Raw genomic sequence first — 18,252 nt, 5'->3', positions numbered from 1 at the left:
AGAGAATACTGCAGCATTTTCTCTTAATGCAACAAGATAGCATCCACATGGTGGATGCTTATGGCAAGTTAAAGCCTGCCATGCTCATGACTGATGAAGAAGACTCAAGACTTCAGGAGTAATTTCAGACTCAGAAGACTCCCTAAATGACCCCTCACAACAACTCCATCAAACAGCAGCCTGGCATCTAAACACTCCACACAGCTCATCCACAGCCCTGCCCTGCTCTCTCTGCATTCAGGCACGCTACTTCCACTGGGCTCACTCAAGCTGCAAGATCTAAGCTGTTTTTTCAACTCAACTTCACAGAGTCAAGTGCACAGATACTAAAATAAATGTCCATCAATTTACTTCCTGAGGGCTGAATCTGACTTCCACTAAAAATCAATAATATTTCACTACTATCAGGTTCTGATTTTTTAATTTTTTTTTTTTTTAGTAACAGATACACTATCTCATGCTATCCCATCTTACAAACCTTTTGGTCCACTGTCCCTTGAATATTCACACTAACAGCAGGGAAGGAGTAGTATGAGGGAAAAGAGGACCTAATCTAGAAATCACAGTGCTGAAATACATCAGTGCATTTGTAGCTGGAAATCATCCTATTGGCTAACATTCAACATCCAATTATCTATTTATTTATTTATTTAGAGCCCACACAATTTACCATTTACATGAAAATACACCATTCAAGGTTAAAGTTAAAAGCTCATTTTAACTGAATTTTCATCTGAAGTTTGAAGACTAAAACAGAACCATATAATAAATCACCTTTCTGTAGATAGCCAAAAGAAAGCATTATTATCCTAGCACTCATTAGAGCATGTTAAGAGTTTCTCTGGTATTTGTGAGAGTAACTACTAGACTATTAGGACTGTAAAACAGTAAGTACTAACAGTTTTAAGTTTATGGCCAATTCTTTCAAGTATTCTGTGCATCAGGGTCATTCATATACATACATATATATTTTTTATATATATATTCCTAATGCTCATCCACATAATTTTCTATAACCATTGGTAAAGTCATGAGCACTAATTCTGTAACTTCAACCTTCAGAAAGTCATGTAACTTGCATGGTTATACAAAAGTGACTCGAAATCCAAACATAACTGTTTGAAGTTTTATGCTAGATTAAAACTAATTAGTTGTAAACAATTTTTAATTAAATGACTTTTCATAGTTCACAAATAACTTCCATGGCAATCACCAAGACAAATCTTTACTGTTTACATACAGGATTGTTACAATGAAAGTGTAATTTTTCCTTTTGCTATGTTAAAGAGATGGTATTATTATAGTTCTATTTCATTGATTTTGGCAGAACTAATTGGTCAGGAATTAAAGCTGTTGTAGAAGATGCAAGTCCAGCCTCCTATAAACTTTACCAAATGTTTATGATGTAAAAATGAATGCTGTTACAACACAACTGAGTGCAACTGACTTCCAGGAGAACTCTACCTCCACCTTCCAGTTCCAAATCTCATTATTCCATCACAAGAAGTCTTTTTCAGGTACAAGTGAAAATTTTGGTTAGACACAACACCTGATTTTGGTTTGCCTTTTCAAGTAAACTAAAAACAACTCACTGGAGTGTTTGAAAAAATCACTACCAGAGGAACTAGCAAAAAGACTACATAAGAAATTCACTCCATAACTTCTCAGTAATTCAAGCACAGAAGAGACCACAGTATTTCAAGCTGTCAATTTGATGATGTAAAAGTTTTGCATTAACTAGAAAACTGGTAAGGTTTGCATCCATTTGTCAATTCTACTCTTATTCTTTTAAATAATGCTAAAATGCAACATTACCAGTTATTGCCAGAAAGTTTCTATAGCCCAAATTATCTCTGTCAGTGAAGGCAGACTAAACAAAAAAAATTATTGTTTTCTTGTTCTTGAGCAACTATTCAACACCACTGACTTCTACATAAGAGTTAAGCCTAACCCAGCTCCAAAAGATTGTCTATGCCTTGTACAATGAGTATCATGATTTCTGGTGAGAAAAAGTCTAGATTCAAAGCAAAACCAAACAAAGAAAAAATCACAAAAAAAAAACCAAACACCAACCCAACCCAAAATGGAAAGTCTTCATAATTCTGATTTCCTACCTTAACTTGACAATACCACTCAATTTAATGAGATAGACATAACTGTCATAAACCCTTAAAAATAACATACTGCCTCAGTGGACACAATGTAAGAGACTAATCAAAGCCAGCTTAGATCTTATTTCATTGACATGATTTTCCCACTGTTACTGGAATGATTTATTGATTTGTCTTTGACTGAAGAGAATCAAAGTCCTCTGCCTCAAGTTGCACTTAGAGTGGTGTTCTTAGTCTACTTTAAAGTACCTCTGAAACAGATTTGGAAACTCAAACTCAACAGAACAGAGTTTTATATCACAGCACACATCAAACAAGTTTTACTCAAGCATCACTTGGAGAAAGCTTGGAAAATTCTATAAAGTGCTCTACTATTTCTAAGAAACTTCTGCTGTTTGTGATTATCAGCAAATTTGCTATTTTGGCATCACACTAGAGCCCCAGTGCCTCCATTTCTGACCCCTTCAAACAAAAACAAGCTGCTCAACAATGTCTAATCCGTGCGTCATGTAATCCTGCTTAATACCCTACAAACTCTGGGTAATATTTGGGTAGTTTTTAAATTTAGCAAAGAACATCCTGGCCTAGTTCAAAGATACCCTTGCCTTGGGTAATGTCCCCTAGAAACATCGCCCACACTTGTTCCAAAGAAGAAAAGCAAATGCACACTTAGGAGTAAGAGAAATGAACAAAAAATAAAAGAGGAGACTGTGGTCTAGTGTCATAATGAAAACACATAAAATTACAAATCAAATTATTGAAATAGGAACGCATTATGCAAACACCAAGCACACCACTCAAGCAGAGAGACATTGTGACTTTCCAGGAGTGCTCACGGCCCCGTGTAGCAGCCAAGCTCTCCGTGCTCACAGCGAGGGCAGCCAGCGCCACAGGACAGACACAGCTCCACAGTCACCAACCCCGAGCCACTGACACACGGGACACCACACTGCCAGAGAGACAGAAAATCCCTTCCTTGAGACACGTCCTGCTTTTGAAACATTATCTTACAAGTAGCTCATGCTACACACGCTACCAAAGGGATCTAAACTAAGTCTCATAATAATTCTTCAGCATACTGTCCTGCCTGTCCCACCTAAGATCTCTCAGAGCCTCACTGAAGGACAAATATGTTCCTATTTTGTTTAGGCTGTCAGGCAGACAGTCTCCAATCATTAGTCTCTTGTCAACAGCGATGCTGGGGTAGATTACTACTGTGTAGTGCTTGTAATGGCAGGTGCATGGCCCTGGGGCTGCCATCTGCCAGGAAGGAAGTGTTCTCCTCTAGGATGCTGAAGAGATTGACAAATAATGTAAACAAAACACTGAATCATCCCTAATCTATGCAATAAAGCTATTACATTACTCTTCTGCAGTGTAGATGTCACCATCAGAGGTGGGGGCTTAGGTTTGCAGCTTGAACTGTTTATTCCTAATTATTTTTGTGATTGATTTACTGAGATAAAAAACACACTCTGAAATAACTTTTGTTTAAATGAGATGGGCAACTCTGGATTTGAAAATAAACAAAAAAACCACCCTAGCATCACGTATGTTTATTCTGGAAAGTATCTCCCCACTGTTCACTTGTAGCAAGCCTCTTTCCAGAGAGTATTTGCCTGCACTGTAAGCAAGAACTTTTTTTTTTTTAAATTACTATTTTTGATACAGCTACACACAAACTGGGGTAATCATCACTGATAAAAACAATTAAGAATGTTCCAAAGTATTTTTTACAGCAAAAATAGTAACAGAACTCCAAGTATTGTCCTTGGTCTTTTAAATTAATTTCTAAAGGGATTTCTCATAATGAGATTGAAAATCTTTCCTAAACAGTCCCAGTTTAGGATCCAATTTGTCACCTGAGCTACCAAGCAGTAGCATAACTCCATGGAAATAAGCAGGCACTCACCTATTCTTCAGGAAAGTTACTCATTACTGTTTAACTGGCCACACAGAGATTACAACATACTGCTGTCTTTGAGCCAGCTTCAAACATTACTGGATGTGTTAGCACTTTAACACACTAAGAAATATTTTCAAGTGGCCCTCTGTAAAGATGTAAGCAATCTTTGCATTGGTGTCTCTATGGTTTGCATCAGGCTTGTAATATCCAAGTTTTAAAAGCTTGTGGTAACTACTGACACAACCTCACAACTAAGGGATTCATTCTACATGTATTAGTGTAGAAACTGAAAATACAATCTGAACCAGTAATCCTGGCTTCCTCCAAAGCTGACAGAGATGAAGTGGAAAATGCATGCTACTTTACAGCGCGTATTTAAAAGACAACGGGAGCCACCTTTGCTGGTTCTGTTTACTGCTGCTGGCTTTCCAGAGCCCTGGCAGACTGACTAATCCAAGAAACACACATGCAAGATAGCTAAAGGCAGTTGACACAAACACAAGTGCAAAAAAAACCCACCAAAACAACAACAAAAACAAACAAGTTTTCCTTTGAAAACTGCTACAGGAGAGCCAGTGTTTTCAACAACCAGCAACAACGGGACTATTGAGCTGAACTTGGCTTTTCAGAGCTGCCACTCTTGACCCCCTACACACATACACACAAAACTTTAAAAATAACTACATGCCAGACAACAGACACAAAGAAAACATATCTGAACCTTGGAGGTCACTACACCATCTTCTGAAAACTCAAGGGATAATACTGATTTCCATGAATACACAGATCACTTCAAAGCAAACATTTTAAGAAACTACAGAAAAACCCAGAGAGTTGTGAAACTTTCAAAATAACACATCCTAATTCAACAAATCAGTCACCATATACACTTGAAATTGCTATTACACATTGTATATCAACTTAATGTTAAATCTTCCACAAAATTTGCTGTATCAGGACTTAACACAATGAACACAGACACAAAGAACAAAAACATATGGACAACCAGTATAAAAAGTATACTATATTTCAACAAATTCAGAAGAAAAAAGCCACAGATACAACCATTTTTTAGATGTTTATTACTTTAAAAAGAAACATATTAATAGTGCTTTCAGAGAAAAACTTTTAGACAGAAAATACCTGAATGTAATTATGCTGCCATTTAACTGCTGAATAGGGAGGGAAGTCAGACTCCATACAGTAACTGGCTAAGTTTTTCAGTGGATGCTTGCTGTGTTTCAGCTTATAAACCACTTCAGCATTCCAGTGTAATTAACACTACTTAAAAATAAGAGTAAACCAAGTGTAAAGAAACCCACGTTTTTAGGAACAAAAAAAACCCAACAAAAACAAACCAACCCCACCATATAAAACAAGCCCTAATACTCTTTCTGCTCAAACACTCCTTTATTCTTCTTACTTACAACCGAACATTAGTCTCTGTAGCTATCTTGAAAGAAATCAAGTAATCAGAAGCAATCATCAACCTAAGCATTTCCTCTGCCTTGGGCCATGACTGTACTGGTTCATTTTAGAACAAACCCACCATTCAATTTGGTCTATAACAATTTATCTTAAATGACTGAAAGTAACCATGACATTCTTCCTATGAGCAGTATAGTAAAACATAATTTTAAGTATAAAGCAAAAAAAAGTCTAATAGATGTCTTGATATTCTATTTGTTTGTAACAAGCTGACACCCATATAATCAACATAATTTAAAGTATTTAAAGCTTCATTTAATCCTATATAATTTCAGTCTACATTTTGTGTTTCATGAGTGGCACTTCTAGGTTCAGATCCAAACATTTTGGTTTGGTCACCTGCAAAGTGTCATCTGAAAGACAGTAAGTGAATTTTGAGACATTTAAAAGAAAACCTCAAATTTTTAATTTTAAGTGTGAGTTAAAGATTCAAGCTATGTAAGTTATTAAAAGTAGCTCAGTTCTTTCTGCTGTTGGTTGATGTTCTTGCAGAACTTAGCAGTAAGAGAAACTAGTACAATGGATTTATTCAAAAAAGACTTCAAAAGATGTATAAATTTCTAACAAAGCATATAGTTCTTTTAATACTTTCAAGAAGTTATTTTAAAATGAGCATTAATTTTGTTAAAGAGACAAGCATTCTCATATTGCTCTGAGAACCAAAACTTTTTGGCAGTTGGCATATGAAGAGGAGGTCAAAAAAAAACTTAATAATATAATTCATTGTGTAAAGTAATCCCAAAAAAAAAGGAAACAAAGTTTATGTCTTCCACAATCTAAAACACCATCAGAAAGACAGAGAAAGATTTCTTAAGATAGGTTTTTTATTTAGGTACAACCATAAAACCCTCACAAAACTGACAGAGGAGGGAAAGAACCCTCAAGGTTTTTTGCATTATTACATACAGTATCTGTTCAATTTTAGAAAACTAGGCCAACTACTAGAAACATCTACAAGTTGAAACTACAGAGCACTCTGTGAATGGAAAAGAAAACAAAATTAAAGATAACCCACTCTGTTGATTTAGACTAAAGAAAAATCCCTATTATACACCCACTAAATTTAACGGTAATCTTAATTAAGAATTCCAGGATTACACACAAAGGGTAAAAACTTAACCTCACTGAAACAGAAACAAGACTCCTATCTGACTTCGACTTTGACTTCAGAACTAAGATCCACCATAAAAAGTCACATCATTGTTGATTATTCTGTCATAAATATACTGGAATAAATAATTCACACTTTATGAGAAAAATTAGTGTAAGCATCTCCATAAATAATGAAATCCATTCACAGTCTGTTTCTAAGCAAAAAAAAAGTCAGAGTTTAAGAACAAAAGCTAGTTATTAGCAAGTAACAAGTTTTAACCCAGCAATAACAGTATTATTTTATTTACATATCAGATGAAGGCAATTGTTTCTCCAGCTCCTAAATATTTGCACATTTTTAGAACACAGTAGAACTAAATGAAGTGATAATTTCAAGCAACATTTTAACTGTTCTGTTTTGACAGCGGCTGAGGATGCACTCCTTGCTCTTGCCATGACAGAATAATAAGGACAGAGACTTCCAAAAGCAATGCACTCCCTGCAGCAGAGGCAAGGTACTGAGAGCAGAGAAATACACTACACATGGAAGCCAGCCACCTTTAAATTACACAAATCATTTTCCTGAAAAGCATTTTTCCACATGAAAATATAACTATGTATAACTGTAGTTAAACACAAAGTTTGAAAAAAGTGCAAACTAAACAAACAATGCTGATTATATAAGCTCTCTTGTGCAAATCAACATTTTTTACAGAATTATATTTTCTCAACTCTACCCAAAATACTTTTGTTGAAGTAATCTTTTCTATGCACAAAATACAGTTTTCTTTAAACAGAATATGTTTCGCAGTAAAACATAAAATTCTCAGTAGTCTCCCAAATCACAATGTTTGAAACTCAAATACATTAGCAAAATTCTGGGTGACCTTTTTAAGCACTGGCAGAAGACCTAGCATAAACAAACTTTAGTGTGAAATCCCAATGAAAACGAAAAGGGAAACTAGGAATTTGCAGAAGTTTATTATTTGATTAAACTTACACCAATGAAGTCCTTTATGATTTATTTCTCCTTCCCCACGCTGCGACTTTCCCAGATCGGCTGCCACAAGTGCAATTACCCTGATGCCCCGTTTTTGGTACCCACCCCACTGTCGGCTGAGGATGCTGGTGGTGTGAGGTTCTTCCTTACTACCTGCACCTGACTCTGGTTCCATCCATCCATCCCTGCATCCCGTACCTCTGAGTGCACCCTACAGGCTGGCACCCTCCTCAGGGAAGCGAGGTGCTGGAGAAGACAACCCACCTCCTACAGATAGGGTCAATCCCAACGAGCCTCCCCGCACCACTCCTCCATGTGATCTGCGTTTAGAAGCTTACGGGAAAGAGGAAAAACAAACACACATGCAGATTAAATATTAAAATAAAGACAAGCCTATAACCGTCCTTGGACAAACACACGCAGCAGCAGCACTGAGCCCTCTCCGCCGTAAAACCACATGAACACGGCTGCGTTCTCTGCATTATCCTTCTGTTTACAGGCTTGGAAGGACAGCGCTCGTTTCCCTCTCCTTATCTGACCGCCGCGGCTCCCATTCCCGCGCTCCCGTGCCGGGTTTTCCCGGTCACCGGTGCCGCCCCCTCCCCCCTCAGGGCCAGCGGCTCGGGAATGCTGTGGAAACAGCGCTTTCCCAACACCGGGCTTCATGGACAATCGGGGCTGTAGGTGGCTCGAGACAAGCTCCTCGTTTCTGCGAAAAATCCGTTTGCAAAGCAAAGGGCCGTGATGGTCGGGGGCGCCCGGGGCCGCCATCCCCAGGCCGGGCAAGGAGAGAGAGCAGGGGCTGCAGCATCCGCACCGGGCCCGGGCGAGCCGCAAGGATCCTGAAAGCGACCCCAGCAAAACTAAACGCAACAGACAAATAAGGCTCGGCCCTCAACCCTTCCAGTCATTCAGAATAAGCCTTCATCTTTTCAAACTCTGACATTGCATTCAACAATCCTCTCGTCTTAATTAGGTTCAAGCTTGCTCTGCAAACGGTGGGATCTCTCATCTTTTCCATCTTCCTGTACTTCCTATCAAAAGAGAAAATATTTTCTTCTTCAAAATCAACTAGCTACTAAGGAAACACAAGGAAAAAAGCCCTGCAAGTGGCTCTTACAAGCTTTTGCTGCTCACTTGTTATGGATGCCTCTATCAGCACTGTGAACAGAGAAGCAATACCTGCTCTCCTCCGAGCAGCTGGTGCATGGCCTGTCATTTCCCCCAGCTATACCCATAAACAATATTACAGCTATCTATGCATGACGGTTTGAGTACCACGTCTTGCATAAATCCAAGAGCATCCTTACAAGTGTCTCATTATTAACTTTTCTTCCTCGGCAGACTGGCTGCTCTGCGCCCTCCTCAACCAGCCCCCTGTTCCTACAAACCCTCACTCAATGAGAGAGGGTGGAGTTCTATTTCAGGGAAGAAGGAAGGGTATTTGTTTCTTTCTTTTTTTTCTCAGCATAACCAGCACCTAATTAAAGGAACAGCTACATACTGAAAATCAAAATTCCCTCTCACCCAAAGTTTCAGATTTCTTCAGTTTAACACCCAACATTTTCAATCCACAAGCCCTCAACTGGAACAGTTACACACTAACACAGGCTGGGCCCTTAAGCGAAATATGCAATACAACATACAACAGCTCAAGCATATAGTGACTTCTGGAAAGAATTACCATTTTTAAAATTCACATTCCATGCTCACTATGATTTACTGTTAAACTTTTGCAAGAGATAAGGTATTTCAAAACCATGATACTAAATTTATCCTTCTCAATTTGATATTCCAGACCTTTTCAGCTAGAGAGACAAGGGTTGTTTCTGTAATCTGATGTCCTCCATCAAACAATGCTGCTTTTAACTCAATCATTTTACATTTTTAAATAGTATTTAGAAGTTGCATTAACATAAATTATTTAGGTCACATTTTCCAAACACTTTCCAAAATCTTACTTAAGAAAACTCTGAATGCAGCCCAAACATAGAAACTGTGTAAACAGCAGCTTCTCATGGGGTACCCAGAAGTATAAACACATAACAACTGCACAGTAGAACTGAAACATGAATAAATATTCCAAAATTAAACCTTTTTCTTCATACAAAGAGCCACCAAGTTCCTCCAAGACTGCTTACTGCAGGACATGTAAAAAGGGATAAAAGTGACTTCTAAGGAAGTGAAGAGGGATAGTGCTCTACACAACAACACTCAACCTTGTGATGGTAAATACAAAGCACAAACACGCACAGCAGGCAGTCAGATGTAGCTACTCACCTTTCACAGCACTGGCTTCCTTCAGGTTGTGAGACAGAAAGTCTATGCTGGCATAGGTGCTCATCTCTACTCCATTGATGCCCCCATTCAGGAGGTGCCTAGCTTTCAACCTGGATTTGTCACAGTTTGCCAAGGACCCATCGACCACATCAATGGCGATGTAGTTGAGGCCATTCTGGAAGCCAGCCGAGGTCTCCCGGCACATGGGACTGCTACCCTGCTCCTCTTCCAGGCCTTCGCTTTTCCTGAGGGACACGTTCTCCACCGAGGCCGAGTTGTGTCGTTTGGGGTTGTGTGCGAAGGAGGGGGACACCGGGGTCACAGTGGTGGTGGAGGAGAAAGTTTCTGAGCTGTGCCTCCTCCGCCCCTGGGGGTCTGCCCGGATTACTTTGGCCCCCCGATTCGGGTCTGGGGGAGGGCTAGAGAGAATGAAAGCCTCCACCCCAGAGAGGGTGAGCCTCTTCACGCCAGATGTGGGGCTGGTGACCCGGGCACTTTCTGGTTTCTGAACAATAGGTTGAGGTGGGGTAGTGGCCATGCCAAAGGTCATCTCCGTGTAGTCACCACCATCCGATGGGCTGGACGAACAAGCCATCCCCACAGCCGCCTTCAGGTAGCGCCCATTGGGCTGGCTGGTGCTGGAGGAAGAACCCGGAGAGAGAGCTTCCAAGGAACCCACAGAGACCGTGCCCGACTGGGAGGGTGACTGTGACCCGAAGTCAATGTTCATGTAGTCACAGAGAGGGGAGCGCCTCTGCCCCGTGCCTGAGCCCAGGGAGGAGGCTGGGCTGTCAGCAGGCAGCGAGGGGGGAGAATAGACGGCAGCATCCCCGAAGTCAATGTTGATGTATTCACCGGGGCTCTTGGGCTCCGGCGGCAGAGGGTGCTCGTTCATGCTGGGCAGCACCGTCCGCAAGGTCTCCAAGGAGAGGCGGCTGGGCCGGGCCGCCCGCTGGCACCGCTGGCTAAGGAAGCTCTCGGTCCGGCTGTGCCGCAGAGGCGAAGGCACAGTGTGGCTGGAGGGGGCGAAGGTGCCTGCTCCACACACCGCCTCCTCCGGGATCATCCTCCCCGGGGAGTTCATGAACACGTACTGGTCGCTGTCCTTTGCCAAGCCCTGGCTCTTGTAGGAGCGGGGTAAGGAGCTGTATGAATAGCAGCTGGGCTTTGGGGGCTCACTGGACCCATGCCCTGAAGGGGCAAAAAAGAAGTCCGGGGGGGTGAGGGAGGGAGCTTGGGGCCCATTCTGGGGGTCCCGAGGGGACATATTGATATAGTCGCCGTTACTCAGCCTTCCGTCTGAGCTCTCCATGGACAGCTTGGAGCCGCACCACATCCGCATGTACCCGCTATCGTCAGGGGAGCTCTCCCCAGGCGAGCTGGTCTTGTAGCTGCTCCCGTTCCCCGGGGACCCGCTACCCACCCCTGCCCGGGGCTGCAGGATCTGCTTGGGGGCAGACACGCTGGTGGGGCTCATGGGCATGTAATCATCGCTGCTCCGGCTTCCCTGCCCTAAGGCTGCGGCCACACCGGGGGTCATGGGCATGTAGCCGTCATCATCTCCCCCTCCTCCCCCCACTGCCGGCGGGCCCAGATTGGTGCTGCTGCTGCCGGAGCTGCGGTGAGAACCGATCTCGATGTCCCCGTAGTCCTCCGGGTAGGGGGTGTAGGTCACTTTGGGGGAAGCCCCGGCTTGGCAGGAGGAGAAGAGGCGGCCGGCGCTGCCGGCGAAGGTGGCGCGCATCAGCGTGTACTCGTCGAGGGAGGCGGAGGAAACCTGCGGCGCGGCGGGTCGCTGCCGGCACGGCGTGGTCAGGGAGTAGGTCCGCTTCCGATGGCACCTGTCGCTGGCAGCGTCGGGGCAGGGCCGGTAGCAGAGACGGCCACTCGGGGGCCGCTCCATCGCCATGTAGCCGTAGAGGTCGGTGCCGCCCCCCGGGTCCCGCACTGGGGGGGTCTCGGCCACCGACTCAGGGGTGTTGCTGCGGTTGCTGGCAGTGGAGGAGGAGGAGAAGGGCCGGAGGTCGCCGCCTGGGCTGGAGCCGTACTCGTCGAAGGACATGAAGCCGGCGTCGCTGGGGGAGCCGGACACGGAGGCGCTGCCGCTGGACGGGCGCTGAGGGTGATGCGGGTGGGCAGGCTCGGAGCCGAGGCCGCTACTGGAGGAGAGGCTGATGGGGCTGGTGGCGGAGGGGGGCGAGTGGGATGCGGGCATGGACATGGAACGGCTGCTCTGCAGCCCGCCGCCGCCACCGCCGGCCAGCACGGGGAGCAGCTTCCCCGCCTGCCGCCCTCCGCCGCCGCTGAGCGTGTGCGAGCGGCTCAAGGGGGTCCGCACAGGGCCCGGGCTCATGGGGCTGCCGGCCGCGGAGCCCACTCGGCAGCCGTCACCCTCGCTGGCCGTTCTCACCCGGCACGGCGTGCACTTGGCGCTGGCGCCGGCGGCGAGGCTGTCGGTGCGGGAACGGCGGAGGAGGCCGGTCTGGCTGGGAGGCAGGTTGACCAGGTGGTGGTGCCGGCGACCGGGCACGGTGATGGGATGGGTGGTGGAGACGCCGCTGCCGCCGGGCCCGCCGGCCCCCCCGGAGGAAGATGAGGAGGAGGACTGGCTCTTGCTGCGGGGCCGGAACTCGGACAGCTCCTTCAGCGCCTTCATGGCCTCCAGGATGGTCTCGTGGATGTTCTGGGCCACCACCGAGTCGTCCGCTTGCATCCAGAGCTCGCCGGGGCCGGTGGCGGCCGAGCGCCCCACCTCGATGAAGAAGAAGCTGTCGGAGTGGCCGCAGCGGCGGATGTTCATCAGCTGCAGCGTGACCGAGGGCAGCTCGCAATTGAGGCGCACGAACCCAATGGTGCGGGCCGAGAGGCAGAGCCGGTGGACGCCGGTGAGGTTTTTACTCTGGCCCAAGCCCTTGGGCTTCAGCGTCACCTGCCAGACCTCTCGGTAGGCAGCGGTGGCCGGCGCGATCAGCCCGTAGTTAAGGTCTTCGCCGGCCGCGGTCAGGGAGGCGGCGGCCGCGCCGCAGGAGGCGGAGAAGGGGGAGGCGAGGTGGCGGTAGGGGGACCCCTGGCAGGCCGCCTTGCCCTCGTTGAGCAGGTCGGTGAGAGCCCTGTACCAGCCCTCCTGCTCCTGCTCGTTCTCGGCCGCGACAGCGAAGTACTCGTCCTTGGTGTAGAGGGCGATGAGGTACTTGTGCTTGGCGTCCGCCCGCTTGTTGATGTTGAGGCAGGAGTCCAGGGCGATCACCCGCTTGGGCGCCCCAGACTTGTTCCTCCATTTCTTCTCGCTCTCGTAGTACTCCAGCCGGGCGCCCCCCGCCTCCTCCCCGCCGCCGCCGGGGCCGCGCAGCACGAAGAAGCGCTTGTGGCCGTGCTTCTGCTTGCGCAGGTACCCGCACTTCCTGACGCCCTGGTTGTTGTTGTTGTTGTTGTTCAGGTTGGGGCCGGGCGGGGAGCTCAGGGGGGGCAGCAGCCCCAGCACGGCAGGGCTCGCCATCCCCAGCCCCGCGGCGGGAGCGCCGCCCGGCTCCTCTCGCTGCTGTCGCCGACGCTGAGCGGATCCGGAGCCCGAGCGCCGCGGCGAAAAAAAAAAAAAAAGCAAGAAAGAAAAAAGGAAGGACGGAGGGAAGCAGGTAAAATAAAGTTATTCCTTCGTAGAAGAGCGCAGTGCTCGGAGCCGCAGCGGGATCCTCCGCTGTCACCTCTAGGCAGCGGGTGCTGCTGGCGGCCCCCCGGCGTCCTCCCCGGCTCGAGTACCGGCGACGCCGCTAAGGCTCCCAGACCGCTGGTGCTGCCGCTGGTGCTGCCGGCGCTGGCGGGAGTTTCGCCGTAAGTAACACATCGCGCACCGAGTGCCCCAACTAAAGAGCAAAACAACACGTGACCGCCGCCTCACCGAGGCGCTCACACACCGAGACGGGGCGGGGCGCCGCCGCCGCCGGCACCGCCCCGCATTGGCCGCCGGGCAGCGCGAAGGACGGCCGCGGCCTTCAATGGAGCGGCGGGGCGGGCTCTCGGAGCGAGGCGGCGCGACGCCGTTGGACGGCGGGAGCCTCGCCCCCCCGCCCCCTTCCCGCCCCTCCGCGTTCCCGCCCCCAGCCTCCGGCCCCCCTCGGGCGCAGCGCATCCCGTCGCTGTCGCCGCTGCCCTCAGCGCACACAGCGCGGAACGTGCCGGGGGCGCGGGCATGGCGGGGAGGTTCGGCACATCCGGCGAGCCCCGGTGCAGGCCCTCGCCATCCCTCGGGACACGGCGGGGCGCCGGCGGAGCTCGCCGACGCCAAATCAGGTGCTGCGGACCCGCCGGGCGGAGCTTCCGGCCGTGCGTGAGCGCCGGGCGCCCCCCGCACGCCCCCGCACACACGCGCGAGTGCGTCAGCCCTGCCCGCACACGCGCGGCGGCTCCGCGCGCTCCTCCGCGCGCTGTGTCACAGCGCCCACGCGCGCGCGGCCGCCCCCGCGCCCCGGCCGCAGCGCCCGCTCCCCGCGGGGCGGGAAATGCCACCCAGGGAGGGCCGGGGGCAGGGGCTGCCGCTCTTCGGCCGTGTTCATTAAACAGCACTCATTTATCGGGCGCTTCGCTTTAGTGGAGAATAAGGGCAGCGTCCGCGTTTCCTCTGGAAACGATCCCGGCCCCGCTGGGGGATCGCGGCGCGGTGATGACGGAACAAGCGGTGGTGGGGGCAAAGCGGCCCCAGGGCCCCCCGCCTGCCCGGGGCTCCCCGCCTCCTGCTCCCCCCTCCCCCCCCCCGCCGCCGCTCGCGCTCCCTCACGGGGCTCGCAGGGGCTCCGCGGGCCGGGGAAGGACGGGGGGGGGGGTGCGAGGTGCCCGCGCTTGTTTACCGGGACCCGCGCGCTCGTCACCGGGCGGGCCGCGCCCGGGATCAATGAGCGCCTTTCTCTCCTCTCCACCGGGGGGAGGTGAACGGCGGGGGGGGGCGGGGGGGGGCGGGGGGGCCCCGGCCGGGGCGGGCGGCAGGAGGGGCGGGGGTCTGTCCAGCCCGCATGTTCCTGTGCGAGGCGGAGCGGGGGAAGGAAGGGGGAGCGCAGGGGCCCAGGCGGGGGCTGCGGGGCGGGGATGCCGGGCCGGCTCTCGCCCCCCGATGAGGGCGGTCGCGGCGCGTCACCGAGCGCGCAGAGAGGTGCGGGGAGGACAGCGATAGTAAAAGTCGAGGGATGAAGGGAAGAAGCTGTACTGACACCGTCCAGCCGGTTCCTAACCGCAGCCGCATCTCCGCCGCCCGGGAGCGGCTGGGGAAGCCTCCCTTTGCACATGCCCGGGAAGAAAAGTGAGGCTGGGGTCACGCAAACACCCATCCGTGTTTTCCCGTCTCTCCCTGGAGTGCCTTCGGACACCCTTTCATTTGTCCGTCTGCGCCGAACCTGAAACAGCCAAGTTTGCGAGTAAAGACGAGAGGAAAAAACCCCCACAAAAACAACACCACAAACAAACAAGGGAAAAAAAAAAGACGAAAGTGATGCGGCGCTTCCAGCTGCCGCCGTGCGGGGCCGTGGCCGAGCTCTCCCGTGTTCCCGACGGGGAAGGCGGCGGGGCCGCCCGCAGCCCGCACAGACCGCTCTTGCAGCTCAGCTCCGTTCTGCGCGAAATTCTCCGCGGTTTGGGTCATAATAACTCATTTAGAAATTAACAGCTGTAACGGGGTGAGAGGAGTGTGATTGGAAAAGACTTCACTGTAAACACCAGCATGCTGCAGTAAAACATCTTATGAAGGAAGAACTCTCCCATCGTTTTATGGGAAAATAATAACATTAACATTAACTAGTGCCTACCGCGGTTTATTAAATTTAGGGGGAGTCAACGGAGTTAGAGAGTAATTTGAGATCAGAGGCACCAACCTCTCTGCAGAAGCAAGAAAAGAGCGTAACCTTAGGCAAGGTACCTGTGCCCTCTCTGTACCTGTGTGATTCTTCACAGAAAATGATGCTGACAATCTCTACTGTCCTGGCAATGTGCTTGGATTTCTGTATCTGGAAAAATGCATAGAATTGGTAATTGTAAACTTAGATTATATGTAATGATTTTATAAGAAATCTCAGTGAGGACAGCTTCTTATGAAAACTCAGGAGTAGTTGATTTTCTAGCCATGATTGTAGTGGGCCAAACTATCTCCTATATCCACGCTACCAAAGACATAAGGGAGTTAGTTATCTAACTAAAAGTTTCTTGCCACTGGGTGATCTGGGCCTATAAACTCCAACTTTTTTTCTGCAAACCCCTTGGGAATTTGAAAATATTTCCCCCGGACATTTATGAAATATATTGGTGACCTTAAGCAAGCATTCTTCGGTCTGAAATGTCAAAAAGATAAATATTATTTCATCTACTCAACACTGTCATATATGTTATTCTTGACCATTAACAGATTAAATATACTGGCTATAGCAGCACAGCTTTGTTTGCAAACAATTTCTGTGACAAAGACATTAGGATATACTAGAATCCAAGTTTGCAGTTTATAGTTTTTACTTCTATATTGGCATAGATATATATTCAGCAGCTCATTTTTTAGCAGAGTTTGATTCATAACAAGCATTATTTTTCCATAGTTATATTTGGGGCTTTTTTAATGCATAACTGGGGTACTGAACACAAGAAGTGGGACCCAGGCATGTATAAAATTCAGGTTAAAAAGTAAATTATTACATGACCAACACTCCGGAATTAATGTTCTTAGTTTACATTGATGATCTGTCTTATTCAGAGTTTTATCTGAACTCCTCTGAATTGTTTTTCAACACTATATCCCTTCTGAAAAATTTTCACAGTCATTTAAATGTAATTACAGGACATTTAACTACAATAAATGTGCTAATACCACTCCTCCATCCCACCTTTCAGCTAAAATTCACTGGTCCTGCAGGTGGGCATGTTTTATGATTTAGCTATTCCTGTGCATTGTGTAGCAATATTTGCTTTAATTTCTGAAATAAATGGGGTTTCAGAGATGAAACAGAGAGCCATGAATTGGGATGGTTAAGCACAACACATGCACCCTTTTTCTACCCAGCAACTTCAGGGGTGACAGAATCTTCAGTAATGCAAGAGATTTTCCAGAGGATGTTTGCTTAAATCATCTCTGTAGAACAATTTCAACATCCTGAAAGAAAAAATGATCCTGTTTTGCCCTCCCATTCCTTTTCTTCTGTTATATACCCTACCCCAACTCCATTTCACCACATCACCTTCCAGTTTGAGATCTTGACTGGGAATGCTGTGCTAGTATTTAAGTACACCGACCAAATAATTCTAATATTAGCATCTTTCCTGCCTGCTGAACTATGCTTTTGCCAGCATACCAGGCTTCCTCCAAGAAAAATAAACTGTGTTGGGTAATGGTCAAATTTATCAAAATATACTATCTGTGTGAGGGGCACTTGCCATCAGTTATGTCAGTCATAAAATTTTACCTCTGTCCACCCTAAAATGACAGAGGCATGCCTAGAAAATTATAGACCATGCTTTTGGCAACGAAGTTTAGATGTAGCAAATACAGTTTTGTTGGCACAGAGCCCTACTGATTGCACATTTCCATGCTTCAAGTACTTGGGGTTCCTTAGCTGTATTAAAAAAAAATTGTGATAATGCCATTTATGTATAAGTGTATTTAAACTTCATGTTTTCATTACTGAGCTATATGGATGGATGCTAAACACTGGCCAACAGCACAGTTTTGCAAGCAATGAACTTCTCAAGCCATCGATGAATTTTGCTTGGGAAGGCTGTTTGTCTGAATAATAGTTAAATGATTGAATTTATTACTTCTAGGGGCATGCAACTGGTTTTAGTTACATCTGGAAGTTTGATTCTACAAGCCCAGCATATACAGCATTCAGTTGGGGTTTTTTGTTTGCTGCCTGTCCCTCTGCCCTCCACCTCCCTTAGCAGGACTGAAGCATGAGGCCCTATGAATATGTAGCTATATTTAAATACTACCCAAATTCAGTTACTCAGAAGACACTTTCTGAAAAACTGGATGCATGAGTAGGTTGAATTTCAAAATTTGTGACATCCTTTAAAAATAAGTTTTTCCTTTGTTCTTATTCTAAATATCATTTTGAAATATCTTTCAATATCAGGATAAAGAGTAACAGTTGAAAGGGATCTGTTTGATGTTTGGCTTGGCTGTTGCCTTTTACCTGTTGCCAGGTTCACAGAGCTGATGGTAGTGAAGCCATGGGAAAAAGGTGCAGAGAAAGATTATGTGTGTCAGCAACATTTTCTTATACTATCAAGAGTACAGTTATCTGTTCCAACAAAACAGAGTGATTTATATTTTGATGTCCTTGAACTTCTACATAAACAGGTGAAGTCATTTTATTCCCTGGTACATTTATTTGCATATTCCTGATACAGTG

The 18,252-nt window shown here is 47.2% G+C and overlaps 1 protein-coding gene across 3 annotated transcripts in view; it reads right to left on the bottom strand.

The window, feature by feature from the left end:
- IRS2 (insulin receptor substrate 2) overlaps window positions 1–13,458 on the bottom strand; it is a 28,282-nt gene extending 14,824 nt beyond the window's left edge. Inside the window, exons 1-2 of one of the 3 annotated variants that reach the window (XM_054271480.1) lie at window positions 9,878–13,458; window positions 7,427–7,930 (exon numbers count right to left, since the gene is read on the bottom strand). In XM_054271480.1, coding sequence (XP_054127455.1) covers window positions 7,809–7,930; window positions 9,878–13,373 — 3,618 coding nt within the window. In that variant the 5' untranslated portion in view covers window positions 13,374–13,458 and the 3' untranslated portion in view covers window positions 7,427–7,808. Of the gene's footprint in view, window positions 1–7,426; window positions 7,931–7,973; window positions 8,632–9,877 lie in introns of those variants that run through there. The other 2 variants (XM_054271481.1, XM_054271482.1) reach the window with 2 other exon arrangements.
- Window positions 13,459–18,252: the final 4,794 nt, after the last annotated feature.

Source organism: Melozone crissalis, unplaced genomic scaffold, assembly GCF_028551555.1.
Source record: "Melozone crissalis strain CALT ecotype California unplaced genomic scaffold, PUWL_Pcris_2 ptg000013l_1, whole genome shotgun sequence".
Taxonomy (NCBI): Eukaryota; Metazoa; Chordata; class Aves; order Passeriformes; family Passerellidae; genus Melozone; species Melozone crissalis.
The sequence above is the reverse complement of the archived record's forward strand: the minus strand, read 5'-3'. Positions and strand labels throughout refer to the sequence as shown.